General features: G+C 43.3%; 3 protein-coding genes across 5 annotated transcripts in view; 2 read left to right on the forward strand and 1 right to left on the reverse strand.

Moving 5' to 3' along the window:
* Window positions 1–75: 75 nt before the first annotated feature.
* Window positions 76–8751, forward strand: CCNG1 (cyclin G1). Its single transcript, XM_006133603.5, has 7 exons — window positions 76–186; window positions 945–1208; window positions 3077–3330; window positions 4881–4959; window positions 5052–5150; window positions 6417–6611; window positions 7977–8751. The coding sequence occupies exons 2-6, from the start codon at window positions 945–947 to the stop codon at window positions 6606–6608; spliced, it is 888 nt and encodes a 295-aa protein (XP_006133665.3). The 5' UTR covers window positions 76–186; the 3' UTR covers window positions 6609–6611; window positions 7977–8751.
* A 3456-nt stretch (window positions 8752–12207) lies between these two features.
* NUDCD2 (NudC domain containing 2) lies at window positions 12208–22147 on the reverse strand. The gene is made up of 4 exons (XM_075900188.2): window positions 21876–22147; window positions 19893–19941; window positions 17745–17896; window positions 12208–13092 (listed from the first exon to the last, which is right to left on the reverse strand). The coding sequence occupies exons 1-4, from the start codon at window positions 22062–22064 to the stop codon at window positions 13009–13011; spliced, it is 474 nt and encodes a 157-aa protein (XP_075756303.1). The 5' UTR covers window positions 22065–22147; the 3' UTR covers window positions 12208–13008.
* Window positions 22148–23909, forward strand: part of HMMR (hyaluronan mediated motility receptor) — a 45293-nt gene continuing 43531 nt past the window's right edge. For 2 of the 3 annotated variants that reach the window (XM_014578824.4, XM_006133601.5), the window contains exon 1: window positions 22148–22404. In XM_014578824.4, the coding sequence (XP_014434310.2) occupies window positions 22359–22404 (46 nt within the window). In that variant the 5' untranslated portion in view covers window positions 22148–22358. The remainder of the gene's footprint in view (window positions 22405–23909) is intronic. The other variant, XM_025189886.3, reaches the window with a different exon arrangement.

A 23909-nucleotide genomic window follows, 5' to 3' on the forward strand; every position in this document is an offset into this window, starting at 1 on the left:
TCGATATGCTGGTCGATCATCCCTGAAGCAGCCAACCAGAGGCGAGGATGGGAGGCACGCCCCTTCCCTCGCTACAAAAGGCGGGGGTGGGGCGGGGAGGTTGGTGGGAGCCAGCTGCGAGCGGGCGTTTGTGTTGGAAGTGCCAGGGTGGCTGTACTCGGTGTTGGCTGCGGGTCCCGGCGCACGGTAAGGGCTGGGGAGGATCCCGTGTGCGGGGCTGGCTGGGGGCTGCGGTGGGGGGAATTGGGAGCTCCCGGCTCTCTGCCCCATGCTCAGGCGGGTCTGTGGTTACAGCTCGGCGCGGGGAGCAGGCGTTGAAGCCCCCACTTGCACTAACTTTATGTCTCGGTGTTTGAGCCCGAGGCTCCTTTTTGTCCCAGCGGGGAGAACAAGCTCTGGCATGTCCCTGTGGCGGGGGCGGGGCTGAGTGACTGGAGAGGCTGCTGAGGCTATTCAGTCAGCGCTACCGCTCAGCTATCTGCAAAGTGCATCCCTCACACATGCTTCTAAACTTGCGTCTGGATTCCTTCCTTGTAGACCTAAAATGCCAGCATGGATTCCTCTATTTTGTGATCCTTCTAAGGTGCCTACTAAAGAGGATGGCGGCTTCCTGGCCGTGACACCAACTGAAGATCATTCAAATCCATAATAATAAAATCAACTGTAAAATGTATACTATAAAGTCAGAAGCTTATTTTCCTGCTGTTATATATCAGAACATGGCTTCTTAGAGCAATGGAGAGTCTTTATAAATCTAACTAGAACTAGGCAATGTTAAGGTGTAGTTCTGTTCTCCTGGGGAAGCTGGGGTGCTTTCATGTGCTTGATAGAGCATTTTTGGCATTGATTGATATTGGTGGGGGAATGTAACTTCCAGCATACCATAAAGGCATCTTTGAACTCTTTTTAGTAGCATCTTTCCTTAAGTAGTTGTCTCATTACAGATGATTGAATTTCTTGTCACAACTGAAGTCCAGAAATTGCTATACCAACTCAATATTCTATTGGAACAAGAGTTAAGATGTCAGCCCAAAGCTTCTGGCCTGAGACTAATTGAAACTGCTCATGATAATGGTTTCCGAATGACTGCAAGATTGCGAGACTTTGAAGTAAAAGATCTCCTCAGCTTAACTCAATTCTTTGGCTTCAAAACAGAAACATTTTCTTTAGCTGTGAATTTCTTAGACAGATTTCTGTCTAAAATGAAGGTATGTTTTGGAAATCAACATACTGATTTTTCCATAGCTTTCCTTCACTCACTCAAGAATAAAATTTTTCAGCTTTAAAACTAGGCTGCTTGAACAAAACTTTCTAATTTGCATGAAAACTACATAGTGCTTGACTTCAATAAGATTTTAATTGCTTGTTAACATTTTTATTCTAAGTGTACACTTGAAGTACAGCCATATCATTCTAGCACTTCTATTGTATACTTTTGTAAATATCACCTGTTAGCAATGGTATCCCACTAGTGCAGACAGTACACATACCTGTGAGGTAGTAGCTAGGTTGACTTAAAAATTCTGACCTAGTCATCTCTATACTGCAGATGAGGTTAATTTAACTGTGTTGCTTGGGGTGGGAAGGGAGATGTGGATTTTTATTATCAACGTAGCTAAGACTACTTAATTGTCTGGTGCAGACAAAGCCTATATCTCAATGTGTGCAGATATGTCAGTTCTAGGGATATGTATCTGAGTACGTAGTTACTCGGTGCCTCCTCTCCTTGCATTGCCATCTATGTATCAGAGGGTGCACGTGGGGAGCTGTTTGAGCATGCGCCCTGTCCCCTCTACTGCCTCCATCAGAGGCAGCAGTGATGGGGGAGGACAGGAGCCAGTGCTCCTGCCTTCCCCGCCCCTCTCCGCATGTAAACATGTGACCCGCTAAAAACTTCAGCGGTTACATGTTTACACAAACACATTTTAACATTCCTTGTCAGTTCATATTTTCAATACAAGATATCCCTGTATATTCTTTTGAACTACTTCAATACAAGAGTTTTTCATGTCTGAAGTGCTAGGTGCTCAACAGACTTCAGATGTTGAACAGCGCTGAGTAGTTTTGAGGAAGGAGAGATGTGGGGATTGAGTACTCATAACATGACCAGAGGAACTCAGCCTACATAATGGCTAATCAGGAATAAAAGCCCTCATCACCAATTACAAATCTTCAGATTCCTTGTAAGGGAGTTTAGTAATATACGTTGTCTCAATGTAGTATGCTTAAAGAGGGTGGGGGTGGGAGTGGAAAGATTATTAAAGGATATCTTTCGATTTTAAAAGATTAAACCCAACCTAGTCTTTTTTAAAAAAGGACTAGACATACTTGCTTCTGAACACATGGCAGTTTCCTTCACTGTTTTGGAAGAAATGTCCATTAGGGTTAGTTTATTCTGTTCTTCTTGTACCTCACTGTCACTCCAATGGGATACCTGATTAGATGGACCCTGATCTAACCTGGTATAGCAATGGTTAGATTTCTAATACAGTAAGGGTATGTCTACACAGGGCTAAAGCCGAAATACGCTATGAAATGTCAGCTACGTCAATTGCATAGCTGAAGTCAAAATAGCTTAATTCATCTTTTGGTGCTCTCTGCACAGGAGGAAGTCAAAGGAAGAACACTTTCTCTGACTTCTCTTACTCCGCTGAAATGAGGGTTAACAGGAATCAGGATTAAGAAGTCTCCAGCTTGACATTATTTTGAAATAAAGGCTTGTGGTGTAGGTGCACTCCATTATTTTAAAATAAGAGTGTATGTCTACACTACAAGCCTTTATTTTGTAGTAACAGATGTTATTTTGGAATAACTCTGCTGTGTAGACATACCCTTTGGGAAGTTCAGTATGAAAGGGAATAACTCAAATGCACTTATGTGTGGAAGGCACAGTGTGAAGTACTTGGGTGCATATGGCCTGATATGGATGCAGGAGGGTCAGTTACAACATACAAAATGCTTGCTACCTGCAGACCTTGGTTTAAAGTGTGCCCAACATCTATTTAGAAAACGTTTGTTTTGCTGACCATATTAAAAAAGCTTTCATTATAATAAAGCAATTGATCTTTTTTTTTAGGTGCAACCTAAACATTTAGGCTGTGTTGGACTGAGCTGTTTCTATCTTGCTGTGAAAGCAACAGAAGAAGAGAGAAATATTCCCTTAGCCACTGACTTAATTCGAATAAGCCAGTATAGGTTCACTGTATCTGACATGATGAGAATGGAAAAAATTCTGTTAGAGAAGCTATATTGGAAAGCTAAAACTACAACTGCCTTTCAGTTTCTACAACTCTATCACTTGCTCATCCATGAGAACTTAAGCTGTGAAAGGTAAAACAATTATTTCACCATGACTTTGAAACTTGACTGTGCACTGGAAAAGATTGATGGAAAAATCACTTAAGCTATCTAGTCTTGGTTTAAATTGCATATATGAAAGTGCAAACAATTATAAGTGGGTAAATAATGACTGCTAAGGCCAGGCAGCTGGCTTCCAAATGATGCTTACTGGTTAAGGATGTTTACTGGGTAACCACTGACATCCCTAATTGATACTGTGGTCTAATGAACTAAACTTTCTCCTATTATGACAATGTTTACTGCTAAAATAAATTACCCAGAGCATAGCTTTTGATCAGGGAAGCAGCCTCCTTGAACAGATACAGAAGTTAATGCATTGCTGATCAAGTGGCAGATCATCTTTCACATGTCCTCACTGAAAAGACAGTTTGTGAATATCCTTAGCAAACTTTGATCTTGACGTAACTAGGTCAACAAATACTGTGGGCACATCAAACTTGTAATGCTTCTTAGCTGGGCCAGAACTGGAGTTGAAAGTCAAATAGTTTTTACTTTCAAATGCCATGTTGCCAGTCTTGCAAATGTAGAAAGAAATATCAGTATGTGTAAGACAAAACTTTATAGCTTAATAAGCTGAAACTTTCAATTTTATAGTACAGAAATTGAGTTCTAGGGCTAATCTACATTGGGAACTCACATTAGCATACCTCAGTGGAAAAAAGTCACTTTGATGTAGCTATGCTGACCTAACCCCTAGAGGAGATGGTACTAAATTGACACAAGGATTTTTTTTATTGATTTTACTATCTCCTCCCCAGGAGATGATAGTAATCTGCACCAGTGTTTCTCTACCAATGGTATGAGTACCTTTAGAGGTACATCAACACAACTGAAATTTGGAGAGAACTGATTTTTTTTTAAAGTTTTACAGTGTTTTATTATTTTTGTACTTTTTACACTCAAATGTCATTGTCCAGCCAGCTACGATTAAGTTGTTTAAACAAATGTGTTGCAATGGTAGAAAAAGATTGTCTGAAAACTGTAGGTAGTGGGGGTACTTACAATTATTTTATTTGCTTATTTATTGAAAAGGGGGGTACTCTATAAATAACACTGCTCTATACTGATAGGAGAATGCTTTTGCCCACAAAAGCTCATGATACCATATACATTTACTTTCTAAGATGCAATAGGACAACTAATTGTTTTTAAAAATTACGGACTAACATGGCTATCCCTCTGATACTGCCAATAGCATAGTTAGTGTTTACACTGGAGTGCTACAGCAGTAGTGTTGTAGCAGTTTAAGTGTAGCTATACCCCAAAACTAATGCCAACGAAACTTCAAAAAACTCAACATCTATGAACTTGGGACGGTGTGGGGGAAGCTTGTCAATTCTTTGACAAACACTTCTGGGAACTGATGGATCCCTTAAGCAGTATCCAAGAAAACATCCGAGCAATTTTTATTAAATGCTAGGCAAATTTCTAAGGCTGTTGCTGTCTTGAACTGATTTATATACCTAAAGAAAATTACATGCTCGCTAAAATTAACCTTCCTCTAAATGCCACTTTTGTAGGAGAAAGCACCTTAATTTTGAGAGACTTGAAGCCCAGCTTAAGGCATGTCACTGCAGAATCATGTTCTCTAAAACCAAGGTAAGTGGCTTCTAATACCATAAGCTTACTGAGTTTATTGAAGCTTAAACAGGCTCAGCTGTGAGTATTAACTTTTACTTTGTTTCCCTTAGCCTTCTGTTTTGGCATTATCAATATTGGCACTAGAGATAGAAGAACAGAAACTGCTAGAGTTGAAAGAAGTGATAGAATGCCTTCAAATACATTCCAAGGTATGTCATGGAGAAAATGATGAACAGTGAAGGGTAGAGCCTCTGAACAACTTAAGCATTAGGGTGTTGAACATAATTCTGCTTTTTTGGGATACTCCCCTAAAGAAGGGATTCTAGTTTGGTACCATTAAAAGTGGAATACACTTTGAACCTTTAATCTAACAACCATGGAGAACAGGGTAAGATGGATTAAAGACTTGCTGGGCCAGGAACGGTATTTTGGGGTCTGGGTATGAGGGGGTAGGGGATGGGATGCTTAACTGGTGCCTTGGCTCTGACCCCACTGCTATTGGAGTAGCAGGGGAGAAGCCTCATGGGAAATGTTGCGCTGCTGTTTGCCAAGGTGGGGGAGCAGCAGGTCTCAGAGCCACTTTTTCTTCTGCCTGCCAAGGTCTATACCATGGGCTTTCCCGAATTGGGGACACAGAGTACAGAAGTTCATGTGTAATTCTTTACTTATCAGGTTTTACTTGATCTGACTTTTTCCCCACCCTCACTTCTTGATGGAGAGATATCAGACTTGCTGGTAACTTTCATGCAGACATTCATGTGACTGGCTCATAGGGGTTGAAAAGGCACAACAGTCCTCCAGCTTCCATGATGTGAATAAACAATGAAGGAAGACGAATCCAATTTCTGCTCAACTTGACTATTACTATCATCCACATAATTATGTGTTTTGCTCCTTCCCTCTGTAGTACCTGGCATTGGCCACTGTCTGAAGACAGGATAGTGGGTTAGATGGATCTTTGGTCTGACCCATTATGTTTACAACTTACACAGTGTGGTTCTGTGGAACTATTGTGAAACTTGTTCCAAACTGAACAACTAGTCCTTTCATTTGGAGAGGCACAGTAAAGCACAAGTAATATGAAGTATTTTGTTCAAGCTCTTGCTCTTGAAACACTTGGGTTTTTAAAAACTTAAACAGTTTCAGAAGCTGAAATAGCTTAGTAAATGGAGGCTGATTCTGGTTGACAGTTGGAAGACTGACTAGCACTTGCTGGGGTACAGTGATACTACTCCACAGGTTGAGGGTGGTATGGGGGGAGCAGCAAGGCTTCTTCAGTGGAGAGTTGGGGGAGGAAGGTTAAGAACTAAGGGCTTTAGGTAGTCTGTTGGCACCCAACCTTGTTCCCATCACACTTCCCCCAAGTGGCATGTGGTTACAAAACCTTCCTTTAATTTAGCTTGTAGGTGGTGAGAGGGAATTAAAATAACTGGGAACTTGATGCCTAATACTAGCTTCAACCTTTCTTCATTCAGACAAATAGCAGAGATCTAACTTTCTGGAAGGAGCTGGTATTTACGTGCCTTAAAGAATACTCATCCAACAAATGTTTAAAACCAAATGTTCAGAAGCTTAAATGGATTGTGTCAGGATGTACAGCACGGCAGCTGAAGCTTAGCTACTACAGAATCACACACCTTCCCACAATCCCAGAGACTGGTTTGTAATAGGTAACTTTCTTTATCTGCCTTCAACTTATATTTGTGCACAAGCAGGAATTCTTAAGCAACTAAGCTTACTAGACTAAAGGAGGTTTCTACAGACACCCAGGCACAGCCTAAATATTCAACTTGGTTGTCAAAGCATTCCAATGGCCTGTAAATCCTTGGACTCATGTTGCTGACCTTTAAGTGCATCAGCACTAATCCTGAATTGGAGAAAACAAACTGGAAACCCTCCTAATGTCTCTTACAAAGAGTACCAGTTATTTCCCATGTCAGACACTTGAATCTCACTCAGTGCAAAGTCTGGGGCACAACTAAGTGAGAAGAATAAATGGTGGTGGATGTTTCACACTCTGGTTACATAGAGAAAGGAAGAGGAGTGTTTGACACAAACACTAAAGTACTGCTAAAGTACAATCAGTGCACCAAAACTTTAAGTGGACGTTGGTGTTAATCAAGTTAAAATTGGTTTGTCTGTAATGAGATATTCCTAACACAGTCCATGCAATAATCATTCTGAGCTTTTCATTAGAGAAGTTTGACATCAGCTTTGTAGACTACAGATTTTATAGGAAAATCCTACTACTTCAGTTGACAGGGCATTAATGCTTTAAGACATTTCTTTCCCTCTACCAGCCACACTTTCAAAGGCTGTTCATTAGAAACTGAGTTACAAACACTGGAGTTATAAACTGACAGGTTGATCACACACTCCATTTGGACCTGGAAGTGCAGTTAGGCAGCAGAGACTTAAAAAAGACAGACCATACAGTACAGAATTGTTAAAAATAAATCCCTAAACAAAGTGAAAGCTAAACAAAATTTGACAAGGTAAAGAAACTGTTTGTGTTTTTTAAACTAAAACTGCCACTTTCCTTCTGCATCATGTTTCAAAGCTGTATTAAGTAGTGTTCATTTGAACTTTGAACAAAACATTATGGTTATTGTTCGTAACTTGAAAATCTCCCTTTGAGGTCATAACTCTAAGCTTAATGTAAATACAGTAGAACTTCAAATTATGACTATCTTCTAACACTATCCTATGTATTGGCTAGACAAGCTGTTCATAAACTTTTTTATTTGAATATTGTTTAGATTTATAATGTCTGATAACCTAACCTTGCTGAAACAGACCTTCAGGGGTGGGGTGGGGAGGAGTTCAAGAGGAAAAAGTAGGGTAGGCTCAAACAATAACAAACACCACCCACCTATTGCTGAGTTGCTACTGTGTGTTTTGGCTTTTAAAAAGTGACTTCCCAGAGTCATTTTTCCCATCCATCCTACTTGCAGGGGTAGAAATTGTCTTGCTACTTGAGTATTGCATGAAGCCATTTGTAGTAACAGTTAATGTCTCTTATGCTGTCTGCACAGGAATCTTAAAATGGAAAGAGGAGTCTTCCATTCAACTCCGACCTCAATATTCAACTGTGGAATTGAAAACTGAAGCCTAAAACATGAGAACTGTTTTAGCATTTGAAGTTCAACTCTTGGAAAATGGAAACCGCTAGAACTAATTCCCTTTCCATAGATGCAGTCTTACTATGCTGACTACAGGAATTTAGTAAACACTTTCCTGAAGGATGAATGACTAAAAGCATCTGATTATTGAAATATGCATAAATAACAGCAAAGAATCTGAATACTCCTTTATGGTAGTGAATAGCCTCAAACTCGGTGTTTAACTAAGAACAGCTAGTGTAGTTTAACCTTGGATTACTGCAACTTGACTCTTCATATCCTAAAACTTGTACTTGAACCATAGGAGGCATAATGTGCTTCATAACTGAGGCTACCAAATTGTCTAGGGAAAAGCTTCCTGTTATTGAACTGGATAGTTTTTTTGGATGCAGTTACTTCAGTCAAATGTTTTGTATTGTTGTGCTCTTGAGTAGCCATGTCCTACTGCACAAGGCAATTGGTTCGTTCTGAAGCAGTCCAGTCTAATTCACCTTCAATGCAGTGTTTGTCAACTAAGTTAATAAAATACAAATTGGACAGACATGTGCTGGGAAAGCATGCATTGTTGTTGAACTTGGCCATCCTTCCACCCTCATTTTTGTGAAGTGTAATTTTGAGAGATTGAAGGTATAACTGTGTACTGGCTTGAAATGTTAATAAAATCACTTATTTTGTTATTTGTCTAAAATCACTTGCATAACCCAACAATAGTTTTTATTCCCCCGGTTATCTTGTACACATGGGCAGGCCTTGACAAATTATACAATCTACTTACCTGGGGCAAGTAGATTGTAGCCTAGAAAGGCCAGGTTTGGGTGATCTGCACATGCGCAGATCGCCAGACAGCACGGCTGGTGCGTAGGGCTTATCAGGGTTCAGCAAGCCCTGCACATGGGGAGAAACTCTGATTACAAGAGCAACTTACATGCCCTCAACGGAAACTGTGCCAGTAACATAAGATGACATCCAACTTTTGTTGCCCAAATAGGAAATTGCATTTATACCCTGAGTTTTGAATTGGATGTTACTTGGAACAAAAACAGCTCAACTGCTAATTGATCCCATGAAAGATCTCACCATTGTCAGTACTAGCTCTTTAGCAGTAGAGGGAGGTCAGATCTATCGGGTAGTAGGTTCATTTATGAACCTATTAGAGCATAAGAATAAACAAAGCTGTAGTGCTTGTAAGTTCATAAAGGGAATAGCTGATGTTGGGCTGTAGGTAGTAGCCTTAGAATACTTGTTCTAATGCTATGAACGTGGTACTGATCAAACATTAATTTCCTGTGTGCATTATTTGGGTAATGGGAGAAAATTTTAACTACAGGCAGTCCCCGGGTTACATGGATCCGACTTACATCGGATCCCGACTTACATCGGATCCCTACTTACAAACGGGGTGAGGCAACCCTGCACTAGCTGCTTTCCCCCAGCAGACCAGGGAGACGCAAAGCTAGCGCCCCCCACAGCAGACCAGGGAGATGCGGAGCAGCTTTTCTCAGCAGACACCTCAGCTTGAGAATAAAGGACTGAGGGAAGTGAGGTGTGGGAGAATAAGACTGAGCTCTGGAGAAATGTTTGGCTAGAGTTTCCCCTACAATATGTACCAGTTCCGACTTACATACAAATTCAACTTAAGAACAAACCTACAGTCCCTAACTTGTACGTAACCCGGGAACTGCCTGTATTGTAATGGTGCATCAGCCCCATGCTTCATCTACTTTCCAAAAGGTAACATTTGGGGGAAGTACTCCTCACCTTCCTTCCAGAGTAGTAAAAGCATTGCCAAAGTTCCTACAGAGCATTTTAAACCACTGTTAGGTAGTGGACAAATTAAGAAACACTGTACTATGAATGTTGCTATCTGTTTGGTCAAGGCTAGTAACATAACTGTGTACGTAATGGCTGATCCATAGAAGGGGTAAGAAGCAAAGGATAGGGCAGGCATGGGCCAGTCTCTGGCCCAGACCAGATTCAGCCCTAGTTTACCTTCATCCAGTCCTTGGGTAAGGTTGGAGGGAACTCTCAATGGGGTGAGTTATGCTTGCACTTGAATCCCATGCAGCATGTCTGTCTCAGCACCCCCTGCAGGCCTGGAGTATGCATGCAAGGCAGTTAAATACCAGTTAATTTACTAATTGAGTATTCAGTGGAATTTCCATCAACTAGTCAATAGGCACTTCCACATTCCTCCTTTGAAATGTACGACAGCCTCTATAGGGGCTTTTGTACACATTAAAGGAGGAAAGCAGAAGGCTGTGTGCAGTCCCACTGACCCCAGGCTCCAAGAGGGTGCTTACCCCATGGGCTCTTGTACATTTCAAAGGGTAAGCACCCTCATGGAGCCAGGGACTCAGAGTCCCCTGCTGATCCCGGGGTTCCATGTGGGGCTGCTGGTTTGAAATGCATAGAGCTGGGGTCAGCTGATCCAGGGTTCTGTGTGGCATTTCAAAGGAACCCAGGGACTATGTACTGGCACTGCTGCTTTGGAACACCGCCACATTGTTTCAAAGCGGAGGCTTAGTGCATGCCAGCTCAACCTGCTACAGGGGAAGCCCTAAACCTTGATGTCCATCCCCTTCTCTCCCCTCCCCCCCACCCTCCCAGGTAGGGTTGGAGTGGAGGAGAGCTCTGCTGCCCCTGTAGATAGCTCTTTTGTAAAAAAGCCCACAAATCAGACATCTTGACAAGAGTAAACCAGTTGTTCATTTCAACCAACCTGGGCCTAGTGTTAACAACCTTACTACAGGCAGTCCCCGACTTACGCGGATCCGCAGTTACGAATGGGGCTTTTCTCACCCCAGAGGACACGGACTGCAGGACCTAGCGGCCTCGGGGGAAGCCGGTAGCGGGACAGCCCAAGCACACCTGGGCTGCCCGGCTGCCTGAGCCCCTCCACGGCTTTGCAAAGCCTCAGTGGAAGCCGGCAGCGGGACAGCCCAGAAGTACCTGGGCTGCCCCACTGCCCGAGCCCCTCCGCGGCTTTGCTCCTCGTCTTCCTGGAGACCCCCCAGCAGACCAGGGAGACACAGAGCAAAGCTGGGGAGGATGTGGGTGGGACCGCGGCGCATCTCCACAGTCCCGCTGTCCGGGTTTCCCTGGTCTGCTGGGGGGTGCAGCTAGTGCACCCCCCAGCAGACTAGACTTTTCTCGCCTGGGGTAGAGCAGCTGGGGCTGCTGGGTTGGTCCTGCAGCGCCGCTCCTCGGCGCTACTGGACCAACCGGGCAGCACCCCAGCTGCTCTTCCCCAGGTGTCCCCAAGTCAGCCGCTGCTTAAACTGATCAGCGGCTGACTACAGGAAGTCCAAGGCAGAGTTACTCTGCCCCGGGCTTCCTGGAATCAGCCACTGATCAGTTTCAGTAGCGGCTGACTTGGACACCTGGGGCAGAGCAGCTGGGGTGCTGCCCGGTTGGTCCCCGCAGCGCCGCCCCTGCGGGGACCTACCCGGCAGCGCCCCAGCTGCTCTGTCCTAGTTGTCCAGATTCAGCTGCTGTTGAAACTCATCAGCGGCTGATTCCAGGCAGCCCAGAGCAGAGCAACTCTGCCTTGGGCTTCCTGTAGTCAGCTGCTTATCAGTTTAAGCAGCGGCTGAATCTGGAAGCCAGTTCCGACTTACATACAAATTCAACTTAAGAACAAACCTACAGTCCCTATCTTGTACGTAACCCGGGGACTGCCTGTACATGTGTCTTACTTTAAAGAGACTTTAACACCAGGCTACAAAGGGAAACCTCAGAACTGTCATTTAAGCTTAAATTTGACACTTTACAAATGGGCCTTTACAAAGATAGCTTCCCCAATTATCATCCCTAGTATCTCAGATACTAGCCCTCCCCCTCAGCCCTACTTCTGTTCTAAATCTGACTTTGTGTTCACTTTTTTTGTCCATTGTATTTGTTTGGTATATATGGTCAGCCCCATTCTCTTCCAGAATTTGATCTGAGGAAGTGGGTCGGGCCCATGAAAGCTCATCACCTAATAAACTATCTTGTTAGTCTTTAAAGTACTGCATACTCTTAGATGGGGAGATAATTTGGCTTTTGTAATATAGACATATTCCAGTCTCTCTTGGCTGCATTATTAAAACAGGAAAGTCTTAAATATGTAACTTGCCTACAAAGAATGCAAGCAGTAGGCAAAATGTGTAATTAAAATTCTTTAATTCAAATTGTACACAGTGTAGGGACACTATGCACAATTGCACATTTTCTTGCACAAATGCATGTACATCAACATTAATAAATTCTATCAAAATACACTGAGGCATTCTACAGGCAAAGTATTCAACCCTTTAGAAATCAAAACCTCTTCTCCCACAAAGAATATTAAGTTTCAGTATTGTAAGTGAACCTAGGAGTACTAGAGTTCAGGCTTCAACCTAAACTTTTTCACACTCTGCCACCACCATTTGTCCTTCAACATTTGGCACAACACTAACATGTTAAAACTTTTTCTGCACTTAAGAATATCCTTGTTTTAAAACAGCAGTGGCAGAAACTGAACTTACTAACACATCAGATGGCTGCTAATCAAATGAGAAGTACGTTTTTAAAATTTAGAAAATATAGTTATTTCAAAGTTAAGGACAATGAGAGTTGATGAGTGTTAACACTTATCCAACATTCTATAACTGTGCCTTTCACTTTATTATGGAATATTTCCACAAATCCATACTGCTTAAAAACAGTCATGGCACCTTTAAAGTACATTTATCAGGAGTGCATATTTTCCATTATCAAAATTGCACAAAGGTATAAAACAAGCCTCTAAACTTTACTGTTTGGATCCTACTGAAAGGACCACTCTACCTCTCCTTGGAAAGGGTATTTAAACATGCTGTCATTCATTTTGTAGGCAGGTAGTCTTCAATAATGTATTTCACTATTTCAGTTTAACACACAATGCACATTCTCTCTGGTTCTTTAGAACACTGGTGAAATAAGTTTATTTTTCAAGTTTGGAAAAGTCTGGTCCCCCTTTGCTATAGTTTCCAGAAATTTCTGCCCCACTGAAGTCAAAGCCAGGATTCTGTATAGAGATAAAAGATTCATATAAAGGTTAATATTCAATATATTAATGTATAAATCAAATTTTGTTAATGCTCTTCCAAACTAATAAAAGCACACAACATGATGTTCCTGGGAACATGCATAGTTGAAATTCTCCAGAGAGTGAAAAAATTGTGTGCACATGCATCAGTAATTACAAAGGCCGATTGGGATATAAGTTAGTAGCTTTCCCAGCTGCAGGCGTAAATTTGCAGGCTGTTGCCACCCCAAATTTAAGAGAGCTTGATTTCCATATCAAGAAAATATTGTAAAAGTTTTTAGGAAGTGAGGTTAAATATTACAGTTATTAACGTTTACAGTCTCCCTTTGTTATCTGAAAGAGGAAACATAAAAATGGCCATACTGGGTCAGACCAAAAGTCCATCCAGCCCAGTATCCTGTCTAAGGACACTGGTCAGTGGCAGGTGCCCCAGAGGGAGCAAACCGAACAGGTAATGATCAAGCTATCTCTCTTGCCAGCCATCTCTACCCTCTGACAAACAGAGGCTAGGGACACCATTCCTTACCCATCCTGGCTAATAGTCATTAATGGACTTATGAATTTACCTAGTTCTCTTTTAAACCCTGTTATAGTCCTAGCCTTTCACAACCTCCTCAGGCAAGGAGTTCCACAGGTTGACTGTGCGCTGTGTGAAGAAGAACTTGCTTTTATTTGTTTTAAACCTGCTGCCCATTAATTTCATTTGGTGGCCCCTGGTTCTTATTTTATGGGAACAAGTAAATAACTTTTCCTTATTCACTTTCTCCTTACCACTCATGATTTTATATACTTCTATCATATCTTAGTCTCCTCTTTTCAAAGCTGAAGAGTCCTAGTCTCTTTGATCTCTCCTCATATGGGACCCGTTCCAAACTCCTTATCATTTAGTTGCCCTTCTCTGAACCTTTTCTAATGCCAGTACAGGCAGTCCCCGGGTTACATGGATCCGACTTACATCAGATCCCTACTTACAAACGGGGTGAGGCAACCCTGCACTAGTTGCTTCCCCCCAGCAGACCAGGGAGACGTGGAGCAGCTTTTCTCAGCAGACACCTCAGCTTGAGAATAAAGGACTGAGGGAAGTGAGGTGTGGGAGAATAAAACTGAGCTCTGGAGAAATGTTTGGCTAGAGTTTCCCCTACAATATGTACCAGTTCCGACTTACATAAAAATTCAACTTAAGAACAAACCTACAGTCCCTATCTTGTACGTAACCTGGGGACTGCCTGTATATCTTTTTTGAGATGAGGAAATCACATCTGTATGCAGGATTCAAGATGTGGGCATGCCATAGATTTATATAAAGGCAATAAAATATTCTCAGTCTTATTCTCTATCCCTTTTTCAATGATTCCTAACATCCTGTTTGCTTTTTTGACTGCCACTGCACGGATGTCTTCAGAGGACTATCCATGACGACTCCAAGATCTCTTTCCTGATTAGCTGTAGCTAAATTAGTCCCCATCGTATTGTCTGTATAGTTCCCCCCCAACGTGCATTACTTTACATATATCCACATGAAATTTCATTTGCCATTTTGTTTCCCAAAACTTAGTTTGGTGAGATCTTGTTGAAGTTCTTCACAGTCTGCTTTGGTCTTAACTATCTTGAACAGTTTAGTATTTTCTGCAAACTTTGCCACCTCACTGTTTACCCCATTCTCCAGATCATTTATGAGTAAGTTGAATAGGATTGGTCCTAGGACTGATGCCTGGGGAACATCACTCATTATCCCTCTCCATTCTGAAAATTTACCATTTATTCCGACCCTTTGTTTCCTGTCTTTTAACCAGTTATCAATCCATGAAGTGATTTTCCCATGACAACTTAATTTACATAAGAACCTTTGGTGAGGGACCTTGTCAAAGGCTTTCTGGAAATCTAGGTACACTATATCTACTGGACCCCCTTGTCCATGTTTACTGACCCCTTCAGAGAACTCTAATAGATTAGTAAGACTTTACAGAAACATGTTGACTTTTGATCAACACATTGGGCTCGTCTACACTGGCCCCTTTTCCGAAAGGGGCATGCTAATTTCACAGGTCGTAATAGGGAAATCCGCAGGGGATTTAAATATCCCCCACAGCATTTAAATAAAAATGTCCGCCACTTTTTTCCGGCTTTTAGAAAAGCCGGAAAAGAGCGTCTACACTGGCCCCGATCCTCCGGAAAAAAGCCCTTTTCCGGAGGATCTCTTATTCCTACTTTCTAGCAGGCTTTCTGCTTCTGATGTACTTAAACGTTTTGTTATTACCTTTGAGCTTTTTGGCTAGCTGTTCTTCAAACTCCTTTTTGGCTTTTCTTATAACATTTTTACACTTAATTTGGCAGTGTTTATGTTTCTTTCTGTTTTCCTAGCTAGGATTTGACTTCCACTTTTTAGAAGATGCCTTTTTATCTCTTACTGCTTCTTTTACATGGTTGGTAAGCCACAGTGACTCTTTAGTTCTTTTACTGCATTTTTTAATTTGGGATATACATTTAAGTTGGGTCTCTATTATGGTGCCTTTGAAAAGTGTCCAGATCCTGCCCTCCACTCAGGACTAAATCGAGAATTGCCTCTCCCCTTGTGGGTTTCTGTACCAGCTGCTCCAAGAAGCAGTCATTTAAGGTATTGAGAAATTTTGTCTCTGCATTTCATCGTGAGGTGACACATACCCAGTCAATATGGGGATAACAGAAATCCCCCACTATTACTGAGTTCTTTATTCTGATAGCATAATCTCCCTTAGCATTTCATAATCACTGTCACTGTCTGTCCTGGTCAGGTGGTCAATATATCCCTACTGTTATATTCTTATTAGAGCATGGAATTACTATCCATAGAGCTTCTATGGAACATGTTGATTCATTTAAGATTTTTACTTCATTTGATTCTATATTTTCTTTCACATATAACACCACTCCACCCTCTGCACAGCCTGTTCTTTCCAATGTATTTTGTACCCTGGTATGATTGTGTCCCGTTGATTGTCCTCACTCCACCATATTTCTGTGATGCCTATTATAACAATATCCGCCTTTAACACGAGACACTCTAGTTCACCCATATTATTATTAGACTTCTAGCATTTGTGTACAAGAACTTGAAAAACCATCATCTCATCTATGCATTGAGACTCTGAAGCTCTGCCTGCCTACCTGGCCTTGCGCATGAAACTGGAGGCATTTCTGAGAATGCCACCATAGAGGTCCTGAATTTTAGTCTCTTTCCTAGCAGCCTACCCTTCCTTATGTCATTGGTACATCCATGTACCATGACCACCAGCTCCTCCCCAGCACTACGCAGAAGTCTATCTAGATGCCTCGAGATATCCACAACCTTTGCACCAGGCAGGCAAGTCACCATACGGTTCTCCTGGTCATCGCAAATCCAACTATCTATGTTTTTAATCACTGAATCTCCCATTACCAACACCTGTCTTTTCCTAATGACTCGAGTTCCCTTCCCCGGACAGGTAACCTCAGAGGATACCCCAACGTCATCTGGAAGGAGGGTCCCAACTATGGGAAGGTTTCCCTCTGCTCCTGTTGACTGCTCTCCTTCTCTGAGCCTCTCGCCTCTCATCCTCCTTAACAGTGAAGGGGCTGTCTGACCAGAGATGGGGCAATTCTACAGTGCCCTGGAAAGCCTCATCAACACACTGCCACCCTTAGTTCCTCTAGTTCAGCCACCCTGGCCTCCAAAGCTCGTACGACGTCTCTGAGGGCCAGGAGCTCCTTGCACCAAACGCACACATATGCCACCCGCCCACAGGGCAGGTAATCATACATGCTACACTGAGTGCAATGAACAGGATAGTTCCGAAAGACTTTTGCGCAAAAGGGCCAGTGTAGACAGCATAGTACTGTTTTCCGCAAAAAAGCCCTGATTGCGAAAAAGGCGATCAGGGCTTTTTTGCGGAAAAGCGCGTCTAGATTGGCCACGGACGCTTTTTCCCAAAAAGTGCTTTTGCGGAAAAGCATCCTGCCAATCTAGACACGCTTTTCCGAAAATGTTTTTAACGGAAAACTTTTCCGTTAAAAGCATTTTCGGAAATTCATGCCAGTGTAGACGTAGCCGATGGGTTTATGAAGAGGATGGTTTGATGGGATAACATGATCTTGGTAACTAATTGACCATTCATTATCAGTGGTAAATAGGTTAATGGAGGGATGATAGGAGTTACTATAGAGAACTTTCTGGGTGTCTGGCTAGTGAGTCTTGCCCACATGCTCAGGGTTTAGCTGATCGCCATATTAGGGGTCGGGAAGGAATTTTCCTCCAGGGTAGATTGGCAGAGGCCCTGGAGGTTTTTCGCCTGCCTCTGTAGCATGGGGTACAAATCACAGCTGGAGGATTCTCTGCATCTTGGGGTCTTCAAACTATCTGAAGGCTTCAATATCTGAGATATAGGTGAGAGGATTATTGTAGGAGTGTGTGGGTGAGATTCTGTGGCCTGCATTGTGCAGGGGGTCAGACTAGATGATCATAATGGTCCCTTCTGACCTTAAAGTCTATGAGTCTATGAGTAATAGAAAAAATGGGTTAACTTTGAATCCCTGATATATGTAAAATAATTTTGCTTAGTTTTATGGCCATAGCCTATGTATAAGGCACAAATAGCAATTAGTATTCTCTCACTTGCCTCTCTTTGGAATCTTTCCAGTGTAAGTTTCCTCTGCATCTGGTCCTGTATCCAAGGATCAGCAGCATACTCATTTTCTAACAGAGAGGTCCAACAATTTCCAGCATCTCGATTAGTCTTCATTAGAACAATACGTATCAATTTTCTGTCTTCTTCATAAGAAAAAGAGAAATAACTTTTGGACTTCTTAAGTGCTATACTCTTTTTCAGCCAAATTCAACTTTAATAATTCAGTGAATTTTCTGGTGAAACTTCATTCTTAAAGCCTATGCAAAAAGATATTTAGTTCACTGAAAATCAAGACACTCACAAATCCACATCAACATGTAATAAGACAAACTGAAAACTTCAAGGGAAAAAACCCTTTATTTGTATGCTTTAAACATGGTATATACACATTGCCTCTGCCCCAACTAAGTGGAACCTTTTTAGAGGTACATATTAATATCTTTTCTCAGTCCATCTCAACTAAGGGAAAACAAAGCTGAAGTCTTGGTAACAACTTTCAAAATCATCAGCACTACAGAGGACAAAGAATTACTCTGGATAATAACTGAGTTATAACAAAGTAATGGGATGAAATTAAGAAAATAAAAATTTAGACAATGTCCAGGGGAAAAATTCTGGACAACAATTTCTCAATGAGGCCAGATTGTTCAAGACATTTGCAACAGATGAACAGAACCAGAACTCCAGCATATACAAAGGGGAACAAGCCTGCATTGGCAGGGAATATACTAGACTTAATATTTCCTTTCATCTACAATTTCTATGATTATTATTGAAGTAACGGACATCATGAGGCTATGATGTTGTGATCCAAGAACTGTATGTGTGAAGAAAGCAGATCATAAGACAATTTCAGTAAACTCTGGTTCTTAAAAAGAAATAAACCAATGTGTGGAGAGAGTTCAAAACACAGAAATTTAACTGTTTTTCAAAATTCTCAGAGGGGTAATTGTGATAAGTTGCATCTGTAACTTTAAAGGCCAACTAGTCCTGTTGTACCTTGGAGACAAGCAAATTATAAATATAAATAAAATAAAAAGGGAACAGAACAGAATTTACAACAGAAAAATGAGGGAGGAAAAAAGTACCCCTCAATTGTAGTGCCAGTGCTAATGAAGCTAATTGAGTGGGCTGGAAGTGCCCCATTCTTAGCATTTGATGTAAATGAGATGTTAAATGTATGGAAGATGGGACATCCAGTTAATATCTTTGTAGGAGAGGTTACTTTTAACTCCATAAATAGCTGTTTCCCTGGGCTTGAACAAAAGAATTTCACAAGCCTATTACAGAGCAAGTGTGGAATTTATCTTCATATCCAAATGTGAGTTTCCTTGGGTTTGAAGAAAGACATTAACTGTATGTACCATTATAAAACCAGCCTTCCATACATTTAACACCTCATTAACATAAACTAAGTATGGGACACTTCCAGTCCATTCAATTAACCTCTATCACTCGCTCTACAATTGACAGGTACTCTCTTTTCTCTGTTATAAATTTTGGGTTCCCCGTTTTTTCATTCCAGCTCATCTGCAGTAGATTTTGCCCACAAAAGCTCATGTCTGTCTGTGTGTGTATTTTAACACGGCAGGTTAAAGGGCTTGATAGAAGGGGAAAAAAAGGCAGCTCTGAAAAAAAAATAGCAACTGCTCTTGTTAATTAGGAGCAACTGAGGCAGGGTGGCTATAAATCAATTAAGGGCCAGGTGAGCTGACTTTAAAAAGCTTCCCAGTGGGGTACGGTAAGGGAGAGTGGAGAAGGAGAGGAACTAACTGGTAAGGAGAATCAGAGGAACTAAGCAGATATCATCAGCACTGCCAAAAGCTGCAGGGGAGGTGAGGGGTTCTGACAGGGAGTGTTGGAGCCTCCCTTCACCCTGGGTGAGCAGAAACTTCAGCCAGTGGCTGAGAAGGACTGTTTACTCAGCCCTGACTGGCCAGGGGCATCAACCCCAACACTTCTTTGTTTTGCTCCAAACACAGAGAAATGGCAAGTGGGACTTGTACCGCAGCCCTTAAACCGCAGGATAGTGGGCGGAATGGATCTGGGTCCAACCTGCCACTAATATGTTAGTCTGTGGCACCTTAGAGGACCACTCGTTAACTTTCAAAATGTTATTTAACAGAAGCATATAGTTACCTAATGTCCACATCCCTTCATCAGCTATTGTGCAGTCAAAGAGTTTACCCTGAAAAAGATAGACAATGTTATGTAAAATCAGTATCAACCCAATTGATACTGAATCTCAAAACATCCCCTCTCCCCTTTATGCAAATGTTTGAAAACTTCCTACAGTTTAAAAAGGAACTATGGGACAACCTGATATTGAAAAAATTTTAATGATTATTATAACTTTTTCCTTTTACTATTTGAGGTATAAGATCTGAAGAGATTAGTTAATTGTACTCACTTAATACAATTAAAATACTTATCAGCAGGGCTTGCCAGCTGCACGGTACTGCGCAGATTGTTCTGCGCCAGCTCTTCCGGGGTATAATCTACTCGCCACAGGCGAGTAGATTACATTGTTTGTCGAGCCCTGCCCATCACTGTTTCCAGAGCTCGCCAAGCAGCGACGAGCCCTGCTAGCCAGCCGTGCTGTCCGGCGTTCTGTGCATGCAGGGCTCTTCCGGGTTGAGCCCTCACTGTTTCAATATCTCCATTCAGTAAAAGGGACTGGTGTCTCAGATAGAGGAAGGATCTTATTTTAATGTGACTGCTCATTAGGGATGTAACTGGTAAGCATCACCCAGTGGAGAGACCAGGAACAGGAACTAGTTGTGCCCTGTGCAGGAGAGGGCAGGGAAGGGGAGGAGGAGCCAACTGCTGCTGCCTGACCCCTATGTGGGGAAGCGGGCAGCAGGAGCCCACTTAATTGGTTTAACCCAGTGTTTCTTAAACTGTGCTCCTCGGAGCCATCTCCAGGGGCTCTGTGAGGCTGACAAACTGAAAACATTGATAGGTACAATATATACAATCAGTGGATCGCTGGGGCGCCGCATACATTTTTACACATGTAAAGGGCTCTGGAGCCCAAAAAGTTTGAGAACCACTGGTTTTACCAGTTAGCTAATTAACCTGGGTTTTACATCCCTAATTCCTATCAAGGTTCCTGTATGTCTCTGAAGTGCCATGCATACCTACAGCACAATATAAATAAATTATTATGATGCAAATAATTGTTACCAGTGCCAATAGAAAAGAAAATGGGGTTTTCAATTAGAAAGTAAAGTTAGAAAGGCTTGAAGTACTAAGATATAAAAGCAAAATGTTTACCCTATAATTTATCATAGAATTTACAGGGGGCATCAACCTTGAAACTCTCTCATTTCTATTTTTTTATTAGAAAGCTGATTCCTTTATTCCTATGGGTACTCTACAATATATCATTAAATATGTTTTACTATTTGCTAATGAAAGTGTGGAAGACAAACTTTGTAATATGTTTGTACTTACAAAAATACATTTTGTAAAAATTACCTATGTTCTCAACACATTCTTCATTTGTACATCACCAGCTGTCTGCTAATCATTTTTAAGGGCGACATGAAGACAGGATTCTGGGACTGAATTGGAAATTAAGTCTCCATCTTCAAATGCTTAAATCAAATGCTTAAGTCTACACTGGCCCCTTTTCTGGAAGGGGCATGTTAATTTCACAGGTCATAATAGGGAAATCGGCGGGGGATTTAAATATCCCCCGCGGCATTTAAATAAAAATGTCCGCCGCTTTTTTCTGGCTTTTAGAAAAGCCGGAAAAGAGCATCTACACTGGCCCCGATCCTCCGGGAAAAAAAAGCCCTTTTCCGGAGGCTCTTATTCCTACTTCAAAGTAGGCGCCCAAGGAGAGCCCACTCAGAGACCCACGGCAACGACACTTGGCCCCTTGGGGGCCAAATCTGCTCTTCACCGCGGTGCTAGAAGCGGCGTCTCGCCCACGGCTCCCACCAACGCAAGCCAGGGCTGGAGGGGTCACATGCTGCCTCGGGGAGTAAGGGCCAAAGTCTGTGAACCGGCCCAGAGCAAGCGCATCCCGGCGGCCCGAAAGCCCCCAGCAGCTACTAGGGCCTCCTCCCGCGCCCTGCCTGGGCCGGACCCCGCCCCCAGCCTTGCCGGCGGTACCTGGAGCAGCTCCTGGCCGCGCACGGCCAGCGCCAGGTGCCGGCTCTGCAGGCTGCACTGGATGTCCTTGGCCCGAGTGCCCGGCGGGACCTGCACCTCAACGAACACTTCTTCCAGGGTCTGGTACCAGCAACCCCACGGAGTCGCGCAAGGCACCACCCCGCTCCGCTCCTCAAAGTCCCCTGACATTGGACTCGGGCCGCGGCACCGCCAGCGCCGTGCCGAGCGACGCAGGCTTTGCGCATGCGTCCAAGAGCTCCACTTTTCCACGCCTGCGTTGGTGGCGCTGGTAGTCCGTACGCTTTGATGCGCGTGCTCCAGGCATGGGCGGGGATTGGCTGCGTGGCGCTTACGGCTTGCGGATGAGGTTTTGTGATTGGCTGTCCGGGGTGCGTGAAGAAGGCCGTTGGCCGTTTGAACGGGAAGGGAGTTGGGCGGTGTTTGGAGTGCGCGCGGTGGAAGGGACGAGGCGCGAGTACAGCCATGTCCTGCCCTAGGGCCTCCCTCCAGCGCTTCAACGCGGCCACTGGTGAGTGTGCGCGGGGCTCGTCTTTCGGGCCTGTGAGGCTCCGTCTCTTGCCCCGGGGCCCTGAGCGATGCGGGGCCGCCCGCCTGAGGGGAGGTTGATGCTCTGTCGCCTCACACAGGCTGGGCTTGATCGTGTGCCTGAGGCCTGTCCCAACGCCGGGGGCAACTGCTCAACCGGGCTGGCGCTTCCTGGCCATAGCAGCTGGATGAGTGATGCTGAGTTGAGGGGTGTAGGCTCCTAGGTTGGCCTGCCTTGGAGTCTTGACTAACCAGCCTATGGCTAACTCGGGAAGTGTAGAGTGGGAAGCAAATGGGGTGTGGAGCCCGCTGAGTGGCATCCAAGCGGGCAGCTGTCCATGGCCTAGAGCGCACGAAGTTTGTTCTGGCTGTGTTCACGGGTAAAACAGCTTCTCCAGGGGCTGCCAGCTGAGCAATGTGCTTCTTGGATTCTGTCACCTCTAGTGCTGTCAGTTGGCCTGTTAACTAGCAAGGTCATGCTTATGGGCTGAGGTACTCTACTTATATCCTCTGTGAGCAATGAAATTGCATGCACTGGGTCTTGGACTAACTGCTCAACTTATTGTTTTTAGACCTGTGTTTTAACTGGAATGTAAATGGCCTGACTTATGCCTTGTACATGACAGTCAGTGTAGGACAAGAGTATGTCACAAGCATGCATACTTCATAAGGACGTCTGTAATAGCCTAACTCAGCTACCCCCTGAAGCTCCTGTAATTACTGTTACTGTTCTGTTCTCTTTTGCTTTAGGCACTGAAAGCTTCCTTGTCTGTGATTTCCAGTCAGTTATGAAATTCTGAAAATTCTTTTTGTCATCTGTTGGTTCTTATCTCAGACTATGGCTGTTTCTGGATGATGGAGATTTTGTTTTATTTTTGGTATGAGACATGCATGATGTGACTGAAACCCTAGCACTGGCAGATAACTCTGAAATTATAGAAAATAATGGTGATTGTGAAAGTGGATAGTCTTCAGAATTCTGTATTTTTCAGGAGACTCCATCCTCAGCAAATAAGTTAATGCAGTTATGTTATTAACAATACTACTCATTTAGTATTACTTATTGCCAGTGATTTTTTTGGAGTTGGTACTGCCCAGTTTGTAGTATCGGCACCTCCAGAGCTTACCTGGAAAGAATTGAGCATACTGCATGTCTGTACTCAAATGTCCGACAGCGGGGCTGCATGCCTTAAAGGGGCTGTGTCTCTTAAAAGAACAATGCATCCCCACCGTGGCAGTACCAGTGCTGGGGAGGGGCGGGGGGCGCCAGCCCTGTGCACGTGGTGCTGGGGGGAGGGGCGGTGGCCCCGGGCAGGCGGCTGGCCACGGCGCCTGGCAGCCTCAAATGGTTGGGGACTACTGTGATAAACAAATGCTTATCAGATTGTTGAGTAGCCACTGGACTAGTTGCTTCCCCTCTCCTTGCTGCCTCTCTCAGAGAGAGGTAGCAAGTGGGGAGGGAGGAGCAGGAACCAGTGCTGGGGGAAC

Source organism: Pelodiscus sinensis, chromosome 16 (genome assembly GCF_052426305.1).
Source record: "Pelodiscus sinensis isolate ZL-2025 chromosome 16, ASM5242630v1, whole genome shotgun sequence".
NCBI lineage: Eukaryota > Metazoa > Chordata > Testudines > Trionychidae > Pelodiscus > Pelodiscus sinensis.